This window comes from Myotis nattereri (genome assembly GCF_964212035.1).
Source record: "Myotis nattereri genome assembly, chromosome: 8".
In the NCBI taxonomy this organism is placed as follows: Eukaryota; Metazoa; Chordata; class Mammalia; order Chiroptera; family Vespertilionidae; genus Myotis; species Myotis nattereri.
The window spans coordinates 51800188-51816195 of NC_138083.1; the positions used below are offsets into that span (position 1 = coordinate 51800188).

The 16008-nt window shown below is 38.5% G+C and overlaps 1 protein-coding gene across 1 annotated transcript; it reads left to right on the forward strand.

Moving 5' to 3' along the window:
- Positions 1-487: 487 nt before the first annotated feature.
- Positions 488-4123, forward strand: LOC308522937 (uncharacterized protein C18orf63-like; the record flags this gene model as incomplete). The annotated part of the gene is made up of 5 exons (XM_081096552.1): positions 488-498; positions 1063-1234; positions 2555-3553; positions 3735-3824; positions 4061-4123. 5 exons carry the CDS (start codon positions 488-490, stop codon positions 4121-4123), a joined length of 1335 nt encoding a protein of 444 aa, XP_080952678.1.
- Between the last annotated feature and the right edge of the window lie 11885 nt (positions 4124-16008).

Consider the following 16008-nt stretch of genomic DNA (forward strand, 5'->3'; position numbering starts at 1 on the left):
CTCTCTACTTTTTATCTGCATGAGTATTTTGTTTTCCTTCCCATTTTTACTTGAGAATTAGTTTAATAATGATATTTCTCCCCTTAAACTCTTCTGCAACAATTAAACAGGAAAGAAGCTTTGCAGTAGATAGAAGAAAAAAAAAATGTTTATTTGATTTCTAGTACAAAGTAAGGAAAAAGTCATGAGTCTCCTTAGCCAAGGGCTCCCTCCAGTGGTATTTTGGATATAACTGAAAGGGTGGAATTAGAATTAGTTTAACAAAGAATTTTATTTTTGGAAGATTGCTTTACAGGCAAAATTTAGAGGATTTGACTTGCACTTAATACACTCCGTTGATTTAACAAAATATCCTAACATTATTTTTTAAAATCTACACACAAAAGAGTGCAAGTGCTCTGGTGAAACTCTTTAGTCTTAACACGGATCTCCTGGGCCTTTGGATTCTGACGAGCTGGAGTTTCAAAATGAAGAGAGAAGAGCCATAATGTTCTTTCTGTATTTTGTTTCCTAACCGAAATCTTAATATAAAATTAAAGATCACAGATATCCATTATTCCCTTTCACTAGATGCCAAGTCATTATTCTGAATCTTCAGAATATCTTTCATCAGAAAATTAACTGCTTTTTTCAAAGAACAGCTTTTAGAGCTTAAATGGAATCTGTTTTGTTTCTTTGTCCTGAGTCTTTACTGCTTTTTAGAGCTGCATCCTGTTTATTGTTTACTATAAATACTTATTTTAAATCCATAAAGGTCATAGTGTCTTCCTTATGAATCATTTCTAGAATGTCTTAGTTTGCCAGCCTGTAAGGAAAGCTGTGTTATAAGGATCCCATGAGCTGTTTTGATTGTGGATATTAAAATAGAAGTAATTACTATCCCTATGAGAAAACATGCTTTTTAGCTTTGGATTATAAAGTTGGAACTATTTAGCTTGGAATAAATAAGCAATATATAAAATAGATTTAGTTGTGTGTGTCTTTTTAACAGTTACTATTTAAACTTTTTTATTGCATAAAAATGTTCCATTGTTCTTTAACATTGTTCACATATCCTCTCAGTTGCATCAGAAGTCAGCCCATACAGTTCTTTCCAAGGGTAGATTTGGAAGATGTGTTGAAAAGTTTTCTTTCAGATTTAAAATCTAAACTGCCCCATATATGTGGGTTTCCCATAAAGATGACAACGAAACCGTGCTACTCTACACAAGAACTAACTAAACCGAGTATACAGGTAAGACATTCATGTCCTCTCAAGTTCTCTGAGACATACTGTGCACCTATCTTACTCAATCTCTTGCCTCCTCTGGTGAACCACCTAATCCGTTGTGATATAATTATTTTTCTCTCAGGTCACTGTTTCTCTAATATTATTTACTATGATTATACTTAACCATTTGTCACTGCCATTTGTTGTTATTTTATTTAATGTGCTATTATTTTATACACTGAGTGGCCAGATTATTATGACCACCTGACATTTGTAGGCAAATTAGCTATAATTTCGCGCTGAAGTTGCTAGAGGGCCAGACCATTATAAATAGGGACGCAGGTTGTTTACCACGACAGTAGAAGTGATTTTTTTTCTGATGATATGGGTAAACAACTTGATTTAACAGCCTTTGAACGTGGGATATATTTGAACGTGAGTGGCCAGATTATTATGACCACCCCATCAGTACTTCGTTGGGCCACCTTTTGCCTTCAATACTGCAGCGATTCTTCTTGGCATTGACTCCACGAGATGTTGAAAGGTGATGCGAGGAATCTGACACCATGCCTGATGAATAGCACTGTCCAGTTCTGTGAGATTTGATGGTTGTGGAACCAGCTGCCTGATGGCTCTTTTAATTTCGTCCCACAAATGCTCAATTGGATTGAGATCCGGTGATTGTGGGGGCCACCTAAGCAAGGTAAAATCTCCCTCATGTTTTTGAAACCACTCCTGCACAATACGAGCACCGTGGCATGGCGCATTGTCTTGTTGGAAGAAGCCATCTCCATTGGGATACACCATCAACATGACAGGAGGAACCTGATCAACAATGATAGGTATGTTGTGCTATTCAGATGTTGTTCCACACGAATTAAAGGGCGCAAATCATGCCAGGAAAACATGCACCAAACCATAACACTGCCCCCACCAGCTTGAAGGGTTGTACTCATGCATGTGGGGTGCATGCTTTCATGCTGTTTCCGCCAAATTCTCACTCTACCATCTACATGATGCAACTGGAAATGTGATTCATCAGACTACATGACTTTTTTCCAATGCTCGACTGTCCAATCCTTGTGTTCCTGTGAGAATTGGAGACATTTTGTCTTGGTAACTACAGACAGCAAAGGTGTTCGAACAGGCCTTTGGCTTCCATATCCCATACGATGCAGTGTATGGCTAATTTGCCTACAAACGTCAGGTGGTCATAATAATCTGGCCCCTCAGTGTATATTGTAGTGTTACTTTATATCCTTATTTTGATGGTATTTTATATCATTTCTTTTCCATTAAGGACATTATTACATTTTTACAAATTCTTAATCTGTATCCTTTCAGGAAAACAAAGTCAAGCCACCCAATCTGACCTCTAAACAAATGTTCAGGACCTCTCTGACTCAGGCCCCTTCCATAGGACCCTCCCTGGCTCAACATCCTTTATCGAGATCAGTGGCCATAGACCACAAGGTGGAGCCTTGGGTCAGCCAGCAGAATACCTGTGTGTTCTCAGCTCTGAACCCCCAGCCAGAATCTGCTCAGAGCAGAAAGACGTCCCTCTCTGACAAGGCACCACAAGTACATTTGGAAGTACCAAAGCCCACCAGAGGAAATACTCTAGTTCAAGACACTAATTTTAGCTCCCAAAGTAACAAGGCCCCTAAATTCATACCAATTTTCAAAACTCGATCATTACAGATGAATAAAAATGTCTTAGAGCCTGAAAACCTGAAAAGAAAACAACTTGTTACAGAATCCAAGTTGTTTTCATTTAAGACCAATGTGGTCCAGGATGACAAACTGAATTTAGATCCAGCTATAGAAAAAAGATATAATTGTAACGTTCAGATGGAAGTTAGAAATTTAAACCAGAAGACTTGTAGACCTCTGCAAGAAAAAGAAAGTATGACAAAATATCTCCCTTCTAACAAAAAATCGTCAGCTGTGAGTATGAATAGAAATAAGCAATTATCTAATAGTTCAGGATTGCAGATGTCAAATAAGAGTTTAGGTATGCTAAAAAGTGCCATTGACTGCCAAGTGAATGGAAAAGAAATTTTAACAAGCAAACACATAGCACAAATTTTAGAAAAGGGACAGGAGTCACTAAAAGTGAAAAGACCACACATTTTTGAATCAGACACAGAAATGGAAGGTTCCCAACTACTTCAACAATCAGTCAATAAAACTAAAGAAGTTGATATCAGTGACCACAGACATATAGCAGGCAGGACAGCCCACAGGCCTAACAGAAAACTATGTCAGGAATCTTCAAAACCTGCAAAGCAGCCTCATTCCAGTAATGTCCCCTACGGACAATCCAGTTCTTCTATGAACCAGGTAAGAAAACAATTTTAATATGGGGATATTTATCATATGATAGATCTTTAAAACCCCTAAATAAAGATTTAAGGGATTTTCCCAAGATCATCTAGAAACACATTGGGAAAATGTGCCCTAACATAACTACAAGTATATACAGTTGAGTTATTAAAAATGGGATTCTTTAATCTGATTACAGATACATGACTTGGACAAATCAAAACCTAAGAAATCTCTCACCAGCCCTCAAGCTTATAACATGGATGTGAAAGCAGGAAATATCCATAAGGTAACTTAGGTGATACCTTTTGATTTATTTTCATTAAGTTATCTGAATTGGAATTGCCAAGTTTAGGGATCTCCAACCTCTTGATAAAGAAGAGTTACTTTTAAATCCCTTGAAGCTTTAAAATCAGCCTTTGTAGGTAACAGCAGCTGTTAATACAGAAGAGACCCCGGAGAGGGAGGAGGTGGAGAGAGGTCCCACTATGGGCTCTTCCTACTTTTGTGCTGGGGTCTTTGCAGGCTAAGAGCCTCCAGGGTACAGCAGCAGCAGGCTGCCCAAAGATAGGAGTCCAAAACCACTAGAACATGTATCTTTGGGGACTTTTACCTAAGATGATTAAACTTAAGGGATGTTTCAAAAGTTAATCATTAAGTTAAAATTTATTCCAAAAATGTTGCAGTGCTGGCTAAGGTAAACTTGAGAATTAGCTGAGCATGCTGAGTCCACGACACTGAATTCACAAAAGCTTGCACCTGGAAATTGCATTTTATTCCATCTTGCCATCTGTCCCATTCTAAAAACAAACATTACTCAAACATCTACAAACACTTTTTTGCATAGAACTATTGGAATACTTTCAATTCAAATTCTTTATGAGCAAACTAGAAAATATTTACCTCTTTATTCTTCAAAAAACTATTTATTTTTATAATTAATTGAAATTTCAGTCTGATTTGAGTTAATCAAAAGGTACTTAAGTCTATTCCTATATATTTTATCATGTGTATTTCATGTAGTTTTTGACATATTACATTTTAATGAACTCAGTATATGGTTAAGGGGAAAATGTATGTGCTACAGTGCCTTAAAATTTTTCATTTTTAAAATAAATGAAATCTATTCCAGATTTCATAATTTTTAAAAGTATAATTTTCCCACTTTTGAATTACTTAAAACCTAAAACAATTTTTTAAAATACAAAATCATTCCCATCACCTAGACAGAATAACATGAGAAAAATTACAGGGTATCATTATAGAAACTAATTTCCTTCAAATATAAAATTAATATATGCCCCTGTAAAAAATTTGAAAAATACAAAATAGTTTCAAGAAAAATTTTTGAAAAACCACTGTAATTCTTCTTTGCAGAGATAAACACTCTGAACAGTAGATGGACACTCAGGCACTCCTGTGCATGTGGAATTGGGCTCCGTACACAGCTGTGGGACCTCCTTTTTCACTCGACAGTTTCACTTTTCATGGTTGCATACAAGGTTCATTGTATGTGGATACATTTACCAGTCCCTGCTGATTGACACTTCAGTTCTTCCAGACTTTTCACTATAACAGTGTCATGTGAATGAATAGTCTTGTTCAGATGTTAGCAAAATAATCATTTGTATGATTAGTTTTGTTAATTGAAAATATTTTTATTTTGTTCTTACTACTTTTATTATTGAAATTTTCAAATAACACAAAGTACAGATAATAGTATGAAGAACCTCTAAGTACCCACTATCCAGCTTCAACCATTATTAATATTTTGTCACTGTTTCCTCTGCTTCTCACATATACTTCTTTACTATTGTAAATTACATTAAAGATAGCAAATAAGGGGTAGCATTTTTTTTAAAGAATGCATATATATTCATTCTTTTGGAATGTCTGCCATATCTTTATTGCCTCACTAAGTTTCACTTTAGTTTAACAAAACTAATAGGAAGCCTTCAATAAACATTTCACAGAAGAACTAGAACCTTCTGGGACATAGCAAACTATTGGAGTAGAGGAGTCTTTGTTCAGACATGTCCATAGCTTGTGCTCTGTGCCGGCCAGGAAGCAAAAGCAGGGTTGCTGAAATGACAGCACTGCCATAGGTCGCTGTCTGCTCTCAAGCAAATCCCTCTAGGTTCCTGGTAAAGACGTGAGAGCACCTGTGATTTGAAGCAAACATTAAGAATGAACTTTCAGTTCGTATCACAAATAAATTTAACATATAAGATGAGAGAAACAGAAATAGAGCTGCTCCCTAGGATTATTCTGGCTTTCAAATATTTTAGATGTTTAATTTACAAAATGTGATATAATTGTTGTGGTAAAATACTTTAAAAATATCTCAATATTCCACTGAAGTTATCCTTCATTAAATTTTTAAAAAATATCAAAGAGCCAGCATAAGTAGAATTTTTATTTTTTAAGTATGATTTACTGTTTTTGCTATTTCACTAAGCCATTGCAATTAAATGCAAACATGAACATGAACTCTACTTCAAAGCTATAATATCATTCTTCCTCTTGAAATTGTGTTTGGCTAACTAATGTACTACATACCTTTACTGTAAACATTTGTTTTCCAGATTTATCTCTATTTTACAGTATTTTACCATTTTCATAGAGAAACACATCTAGTATGAAGCCCATTCTGAGTGTGCCTTTCTCGTCCTGAAACTTGTATGATAGATCATTAGTAGAGACTGCAGTCAAGATCAGGCTGCCATCTTGTTTCTGGGGCTGTGGTGAGAACATGTTTTACAAAAGTGCAATTGATAAGAACATATACTGGGTCGCTCAGTTGTCGGCAGCATGCACTCATTCTCAAAACCGGTCTTCCCCTGCTCCTTGTGTCTTAGGCGCCCTCCTGGGACTGTCCAGCCATCAGACTGTAGGTAACAAAGACTTATATTGTTAGTGCACTAAGCAGAATAATTAAAAGATAAACCTACTGCTGAAATAGTGTGTAGTATCTTCCAATTCAGAATTTATAGTGTAGTATTTCATTTAGAGAAATGTTAACCTACATGACAAAGCCTGTGTTAGTATCTGTTTTCTGTCTATATATATTGATTGATTTCAGAGAGAGGAAGGGAAAGGGGAAAAGAAAGAGAAACATTGATGAGAGAGAAACATCAATTGGTCCCTCCTGCACGACCCTACCAGAGATTATGCCCTGACCAGGAATTGAATAGTGACCTCTTAGTGCATGGGTCAACGCTCAACCACTGAGCCAGGCAAAATAGGTTTATTTTTTTCTTACAGTGTTCATGCTAATGAAAGTTTACTCTCCCCCCAAAAATGATAATTCAATTGATGTTTACAGCTGATAATTCAATTGATGTTTCTTTTCAGATTTAACCTATTGGACTTAATAATTATTCGAAGTTTGTATACATTTTTGGGGATACCCAGTATATGTATGATTTACTGTATAGATACATGGACAGATTAGTTAATTGCTTATTTACTATCCATGTTCAGATTATTTATTCTCCCATGTTCTAGACCAATTTGCTCTGCTAGGATTCACTAGAGAAATCAAAGAAAATTTTGGTTCACTTTAAAGATTATAATTTTGAAAGCCAGAATAATTCCAAATCTAACTTAAGGAAAACTAATTGCACTTCTTCAAATTTTTGGTGATTCATATGCATGTGGATATCCCCTTACCCTGCTGCCAAGTCATTATTCACATTCCAATTGTATGTTAGTTTTATAAATATTATAATTTTAAAACCATTCGTAAGTTATTTTTATTTGTCAAGAATCTTAGATCAGCCATTGCATTTAAACTATGGCAGTCTGCCAAAATTAATGCTAAGAATTCATCTTTATAAAAATGTAAAAATACTGTACGTGTACTATTCATATTTTAAATTTTATAGTATTGCTTACTACATTTGTATTTGTTTTTTAATATTTATTATCTGTAATAATTATACATTATTATAGTTTTTATTTATTGCTTTCTGTAACAAATAAGTAAAAAATATGGTTTTGTCAATGAATAGCTTTTATTTGACTAACCAGTTCACTAACCAGGTTTTGCTCTTTTTCAAATTGCTCATCATCTGGTGTTATCCTGGAACTGTATTGGGTATTTATTGATACTTAAGAATAGGCAGTATTTATAAATGTTTAACGATGTCATGGTCATTATATATTGATGCTTAAATTGTTTGTGTTGTATTCTACATACTGTCTTATTTTAAATATAAAATAAAGGCATTTCAAATAGATATATTTTTCATATGTCACAGTGTCTACATAGGCATGGAAAGGCTTGGGTAAATTACAGTTTTTACCTCTGTGGTTGCATTTCTTCACGTGCATTTGCTGCTGGAATCAGGTAAACTAGTTTAAGTCTCCACCACTTTGCAGAACTTTTATTCTGAAATGTCCTTCATTCTTCCATTGGACAGGTATTTATTTAATGTCTGCTATGTGCCAAGCATGACTGTAGATGCTTGTGATGTATCAGTGAACACTGACCTTATATTCTAATGGGGAGAGATAGACAACAAGAAAAATAAATTTCGTGTGTGTGTGTGTGTGTGTGTGTGTGTATAATGTATTAGAAAGCAACAAGTATGAGAAAAAAGAAAAATAGAGCAATGTACAGGAGATGGTCATGGTAGGCTTCCTTGGGCAAAGGTGTGAAGAAATGAGTGAGTTAGCCACATGGCTGCTTGAAGGATGAGCTGTTCAGGCATAAGGAACAGGCTCTATGTTTAAGAAGCATCAGGGAGCCCAGAATGACTAGGAGAAATATCTGATCATATTGGGCCATGGCAAGAACATTTACTTTCATGCTAAGTAAAATGGGATTGAGACCAGAGGGTGACAACCTAACTTAGATGTCAAAAGGACCATTCTGACCACTTCGCTGAGAATAGACCAGGGGTAGAGAAGAGTGTGAGAGGACATGGGGACCAGCTAGAAGACATGGCAGAGCCCAGGCCGAGATGAAAGTGGCTGGTCCACTGGTGGCAGTGGGGATACAATGACTGATTCTGGCTGTGTTGTGAAAAATAGGGCCCCCTCAACTGGGAAATTGAGAGAAAGAGAGGTGTTTGACTGTATCACATGGGAGAATGGCGATGTCAGCATGAAGAGGAGCAGGCTTTGAAGTTAGAGGAAGACTGGGATTGAGTGTCAGATTTCACAATTCGGAGGTGATTGATGCCTGAGGAGCAGTTTCCTTGAAATAGTGAAGCAAGAGTTTGAGTTTAAAGGAAAGGAGAAGCATGGGTTGGGGGTTGGAAATCACAAGTGTAGACAGCTCTTTTGAGAAGGGTCACCAGTGGGCTTTTCTAAATCCTTGCTTTCATTTACCCCTTGACAGTATCGTCCTTTGATTGCCCCTTTCTGGAAATGTATTCTCCCATGGCATCTATATTATGTCTTCAGATGCAATTTCTATGTTTCCTTTACTGGTTGAATACATCAGAGACCTTGAAGGCTGAACAGTAGTTATGCCACACACACTGAGACACAGGAAGACTGGAAGAAGGGCATTCCAAAGAGAAGGAACATGAGCAAAGGCTTAGGAGGTACACACAGGACAAATACTTGGGTCTCTGGTAGCACAGCATCCTGTCTGCTAAAACACATTGCTCCATGCTGTTCATAGACTCTTTAATGCAAGCATGTCAAACTCTCAGCTGGTGGGCCGCATGCCTCATTTACTTGGCCGAGAGTTTGACATGCTTGCTTTAATGTGTGACACAAAAGCAGGATTTACAAGATATGTTGATCTGATCATTTTCATGGGTATCAGTCGTCTCCATATACATAAAACTTCAAAAACCTTTCTTTAAATTAGTTCTCACAAAGAGTCGTTCCCTTGGGAGCTCACTCAGGGAATCTCAAAATAGAGAGTGAGGGTTTGAGGTGGTGTATGCAGCTCTTATGTTTGAAGAAGCCCTTCAAGAACTGAGGTATGTAGGTGGGGAGCTCCTTCCCACTTCTCCTCCAAGTACTTTAAGCATCACTTGATTGGTCCAGGGCCGATACTGGCCTGAATGAAGGTCTTCCCAGTTTACCCAGAGAACTAATTGAAAAGTCAGTATAAATTCTCTGTTATCATTATAAAGGCCTGTCCTCTCAGAGATCATGGTCAATTACTTCCAGAGTGTATCTGGTGTCAATATATGTCCCATGCTAAATGTTCCCAGGCTGTGCAATTGCTTTGTAGGTAGTAAAGCCATGGGGCTGGTAGACCTTCCCTGCTCCCTCACAGCCCATGTGACGTCCCATCTCAGGAGATCCCTGAGTTCAGCGAGCTTGCTGCAGCACGCAGTATAAATTGGCGTTAATGATTATGACCTAGACTTTTACGACATATCTATAAAACAAAGAACTTTTATATGGTATAAAATTGAGTAAGCTCTGTGTTTCCCAGAGCAATAAATTCAGCCTGCCTTTTTCCTCCTAAGACTAGTTTTAGTACTTTGTAAACTAACGTAAGCCACACTATATATGTGGCTGCTGAGATGAAACAAAGGAAAGCATTTTTAGTCATATTTCTCTTTAACCAGATTTACCGCATTTCATTACTTTGCTGCCGACTATTGCTCTGTGGTCCCCAAGGAAATAACTAGATGAAACTGAGAATAAAAGCATCATAAAGTAGGATATTTAATACCCCAGGTTGTGTATAGCCAATCAGGTCACACAATGATTAAATTTAGCTCGAGTTAACCTGATTTCAAGCACAGTTCAGCTCGGGGGGTTATGAGAGATAGAATGCTTGTTCTACATTATCAGAAAATATTTATATTGAGACATAAGGTTTTGAGTTTCCCTGCCATGGTAGGAACATTAGCACACAACAGGCAGATCTCTGAATATTGTGTGTGAACTACCAACTTGACAAAGACTTGATCTGGCCAGCAAGAGCATGAGCCCAGCATATCTTGCTGCTTCCTGTCCACACTCTCATGCTACCTGTAGTTTCTCTGCATGTTGTGCTCTCGGAAAGGGTACACAGTTCCATCTGGAGGTTGAGAACTATGACATTTCTGACAAGCAGCTCATTTAGATTTCATCTCCCCAAACTTCAACCTTGAAAGTATTGTCTCGTTGGAAAGAGGCCCCAAAGTGAAGAGCATCTGTGTAAGTCAGAAGAAAGAATTTTCAGACATTTAGAGTTGATTATGTAACAAGGCTGTGCAATTTCTTCCTGGGGAAAGGGAGGGTAGAATTTCCAAGTCGAATCAGTCCATTTCGTCTAGACTGGTTTTAATTAACTAGTCATTCTGCTGGAAAATATAGAGATAGACCAGATGTCCTCTCAAGGTTCCTTCCAACCTGCCTACTTTTTGCTTGGCCCACAGTTCAGTTACCTCACTTAACAGGGAGGAAGCCGAGATACAAGGAGAAAATGCAGTTCACACTCATAATTATGAAGAAAAAAATAACTATATTGCTTTATGGTCCCATTTACTCTTAACCCTTTATTTGAAAAACATTATTAATTCAAAAGTTTATCCAGTATATACCAGTATGTGCAACATAAAGAATAAAAATGAAACAAAAACCTTATGCTTTTCTTTTTAAAAAATGATTTTTAATTATTTTTTTAATATGTAAAATATACATGTGTGTTCTGTGTACAGAAACTTCTGGAAGGAGATGTAGCAGAACATTACCGATGGCTACTCTCTGTATCATTTTAGGTGATTTTTTTCTTTTATATACTCTTTTTAAATGTCCAAGTTGCCCATATTAAACATGAATTATTTGTATTATCAAGAAAAAGAGGAGAAACCAAGATGGCGGCATAGGTTAATGCCGGAGATTGCTGCCTCGAACAACCACTTCAGAGATATAACTAAAGGACAGAACTAACATCATCCAGAACCAAAGGAAGGCTGGCTGAGTGGAAATTCTACAACTAGGAGGAAAGAGAATATCATACCCAGACTCAGAGGAGGCACAGTGCTGAAGTGAAATACTCAGGTGTGGAGTGCGCGCTCGGAGCGGGCTGGCAGCGGAGGGCGCGGTTGTTGTTTTCAATCGGGAGGGAGTTTCAGACTCTGAGCTCCAGATCCGGGCGAGTCTCTGGGGACCCAGACTCAAACGGGAGAAGCGGGACTGTCTGGCTTCAGTCGGAACTCGAAGGCAGCTTTCTCTCCGAGGTTTGCAGCGGTTGCTGGGACTCTGAGAGGCAGAGCCCCTAGGGACGGAACTGAGAGCAGCCATAACTGCTTTGCTCCGCCCTGCCCTGTAGATCCCTGGGGACCGGCTCTGCCCAAGCCCTGCGCAGAGCCATTTGCCAGATAGCCTCAGGCAAACGCTAGATTAGCACCTCCCTAGAGATCCAGCACAGAAGCTCTCCCACTGCAGACACAGCTGACTCTCATAGCCAGTTAGCCTGGAGGTCAAATCACCCCTGGTATTGCCGACAATCCAGACTTAATTACAACAAGACTGCGCACAAAGACCACTAGGGGGTGCACCAAGAAAAGATAAAAAAATGCGGAGACAAAGAAACAGGACGCAAATGTCAGAAATGGAAGATATAGAGCTCAAAACCACACTTTTAAGGTCTCAAGAACTGTCTAGAAGCTGCCGATAAACTTAGTAAGGCCCTCGAAAAGACTGGTGAGACCGCCGATAAATGTAGTGAGATCCTCAAGAAATCTAATGAGACCCTCGATGTTGTGATAAAGAACCAGCTAGAAATTAAGCATACACTGACTGAAATAAAGAATATTATACAGACACCCAACAGCAGACCAGAGGAGCGCAAGAATCAAGTCAAAGATTTGAAATGCGAAGAAGCAAAAAACACCCAACTGGAAAAGCGAAATGAAAAAAGAGTCCGAAAATATGAAGATAGTGTAAGGAGCCTCTGGGACAGCTTCAAGCGTACCAACATCAGAATTATAGGGGTGCCAGAAGATGAGAGAGAGCAAGATATTGAAAACCTATTTGAAGAAATAATGACAGAAAACTTCCTCCACCTGGTGAAAGAAATAGACTTCCAGGTCCAGGAAGCGCAGAGAACCCCAAACAAAAGGAATCCAAAGAGGACCACACCAAGACACATCATAATTAAAATGCCAAGAGCAAAAGACAAAGAGAGAATCTTAAAAGCAGCAAGAGAAAGAAACCCAGTTACCTACAAGGGAATACCCATACGACTGTCAGCTGATTTCTCAACAGAAACTTTGCAGGCCAGGAGGGAGTGGCAAGAAATATTCAAAGTGATGAATACCAAGAACCTACAACCAAGATTACTTTATCCAGCAAAGCTACATTCAGAACTGAAGGTCAGATAAAGAGCTTCACAGATAAGGAAAAGCTAAAGGAGTTCATCACCACCAAATCAGGATTATATGAAATGCTGAAAGGTATCCTTTAAGAAGAGGAAGAGGAAGAAAAAGGTAAAGATACAAATTATGAACAACAAATATGCATCTATCAACAAGTGAATCTAAGAATCAAGTGAATAAATAATCTGGTGATCATAATAGAATCAGGGACATAGAAAGGGAATGGACTGACTATTCTTGGGGGGGAAAGGGGTGTGGGAGATGCGGGAAGAGACTGGACAAAAATCGTGCACCTATGGATTAGGACAGTGGGTGGGGAGTGAGGGTGGAGGGTGGGGCGGGAACTGGGAGGAGGGGAGTTATGGGGGGAAAAAAGAGGAACAAATGTAATAAACTGAACAATAAAGATTTAATTAAAAAAATTTTAAAAAATCAAAAAAAGAAAAAAAAGAAAAAGACAATTGGTGTTATTTTTTAAAATAGATGGAACAAGACACAACATTATCTCTTTCAACCAGACAGCCATTTCCTTTAGCTTCATATATGCAAAATATCATAGGAGTGATATCATCGGAGTGTTTAGAAAACCACTTTGGTTTTCTTTTTTTATACTTTTCTGTTGCATCTCAGCATGCCAAGTTATTGCTGATGCTTTCTAGGGCACTGGGCAATCACCCAGTGATGTTGAACAGCCCTACCAGAAAGGCATGATGGGAATGCTGCCAGGACCTTCACTCAGTACCTTTTCTAATAGGAAGATGACAGAATGCGAGGCCCTGGAGTCATATAGGGAATCCCAATAACTTATTTATTTGAGAAATTGCAGTTTCAAGCAATTGAAGCCACAGAGAAGATCTGCTTTCTCAATGGTGAGTATTTATGTAACTACTGGAACCAGGGTAAGTATATGCTTCGAAGGAACCACACAGATCCTCAAATAGAATGCAGGGCTGTTGTTAAGTTGGAAGAGCAAGTGAATGCCAGGAAATGACCAGTGTTGACAGTGAGTTATAATCCAAAAATCCTGACCTCATCGACATGTAACCACAAAGGCCACTAAGACCACTGCTTCCTCTCTACACTTCCATGCTTAGTGGTCTTATTTCCACTAAAATGCTTTCATTCTGCCTGGCCGGAGTGGGTCAGTAGTTGAACATCGACCTATGAACCAACCAGGTGATCACAGTTCAATTCCTGGTCAGGGCACATGCCTGGGTTTCAGGTTCCATCCCCATTGGGGGGCATGTAGGAGACAGCCGATCAATGATTCTCTCCCCTCATTGATGTTTCTATCTCTCCCTCTTCTTCCGCTCTGAAATCAACAAAAATACACTTAAAAAGTAAAAGATAAAAAAATGCTTTCATGCTGATATTGTATATCTGTGTCCTAACATCCATTATATGCCAGGAACTGTATTAGGGTAAAGATATACAATTATCAGATACAGAAGACCCAATCACTGCTCCCCCACTCCCTTGGGGAAGAGAGACTATGAAACAAGTTGAGGCAAGATGTTAACTGCTAACACAAGGAAAGTACAGTGAACTACTATGGACGCTATAGCGGAAGCAGAGCTCCCAGAAAGAAGAGAAGTATAAGCTGGGGTATTTCTATGGTTGGGAACTAGCAGAAGAAGGCAGAAGAGGCTATGTGAGAAGACCCCAAAGAAGGTATGATAGCTAAGGAACAAGAGGAGGTCAACAGGGCTAGAATGCAAGGAGAAGTAGTAGTGAGCCATGTGGCTAGACAGAAGGAACTAGAGATTTGAAATTGGAGGAAAGCAAGACTGGAGACAGGGATTGGTTAGGAGGCTGTAGCAGCATGATGGAGAAAAGTAAACTGATTAAGAAATATGTAGGGCCCAGCTGGTATGGCATCAGCCTATGAACCAGGAGGTCATGGTTTGATTACTGGTCAGGGCACCTGCCCAGGTTGTGGGCTCGATCCCCAGTGGTGACGTGTGCAGGAGCAGCTGATCAACGAACCTCTTTCATCATTGATGTTTCTATTTCTCCCACTCCCTTCCTCTTGGAAATCAATAAAAATATTTTAACAAAATATTTAGGAAGGAGAACCAACAAGACTTAGTAATTAACTGATGTTAAATCTTTCTCTTTTCTATAAGCATTTAGTGATATAATGTCCCTCAAAGCTCTTCTTTAGCTGTATCCTACAACTTTGACATGTTTTCATCTTCATTCAGTTTAAAATACTTTCAGATTTCTATTTAGAAGCTTGTTTAATTTCCAAATAGTTGTGATATTTCCAGATATCTTTCTGTTATCACTTACTAGTTTAAATCCACTTGGTCATTCATTTTAAATTTAGTAAGACTTCTATGGTAACCCAGTATACAGTCTAGTGGTGGGGCATCCCTCCCCTGTTGATTAGCTTCCCTTTTTTTTATCTTTTTTTACCTTGCCATGCCTAATTTTTCCTTCTTTCTCTTTTTCTTTGTCAATGGTCTCTCACCCAGTGCAGAGAAGTGAAGAAAAGGTCAGGTCTGGATGGATTTCCTGTAGTCTGGGGATCTTTTCTCGACACTGCCTGTGAGGAATTATGCACCCACTCACAAAATAAGCAATAAAATATTGGCACATTGTATTCTAAATCCATATTTGGGAAAGAAAATTACTATAGACCAGTGGTCGGCAAACTGCGGCTCGTGAGCCACATGCGGCTCTTTGGCCCCTTGAGTGTGGCTCTTCCACAAAATACCATGTGCGGGCGCACGTGTACAGTGCAATTGAAACTTCATGGCCCATGCTCAGAAGTCCGTATTTTGTGGAAGAGCCACACTCAAGGGGCCAAAGAGCTGCATGTGGCTCACGAGCCGCAGTTTGCCGACCACTGCTCTAGACAATCATGATCTGCAGAACGTGATTCCAACCACAATAATTGCAACCTTTACATTATTATGCAGAGAAGTTTAGCTCCTTGGAGTCAGAGCCACATGGTTGCAAATATTTTCCTCCCAGAAGAGGGTCTTTCCCATTGGGGTGGCTTCCCAGAAGAAACAGACATTTGGCCTCAAAGACAAGTTCAACCACATCTCAAGAGCCAGGAAATTGCAGGAACTTTAAAATTACAACTTTTTTCTATCCTACTCTTCATTAAGGGTGTAGCATATATAGTTATATAATATATATCCTAATAATTATATACAATTATATGTATATCCTTTTTAT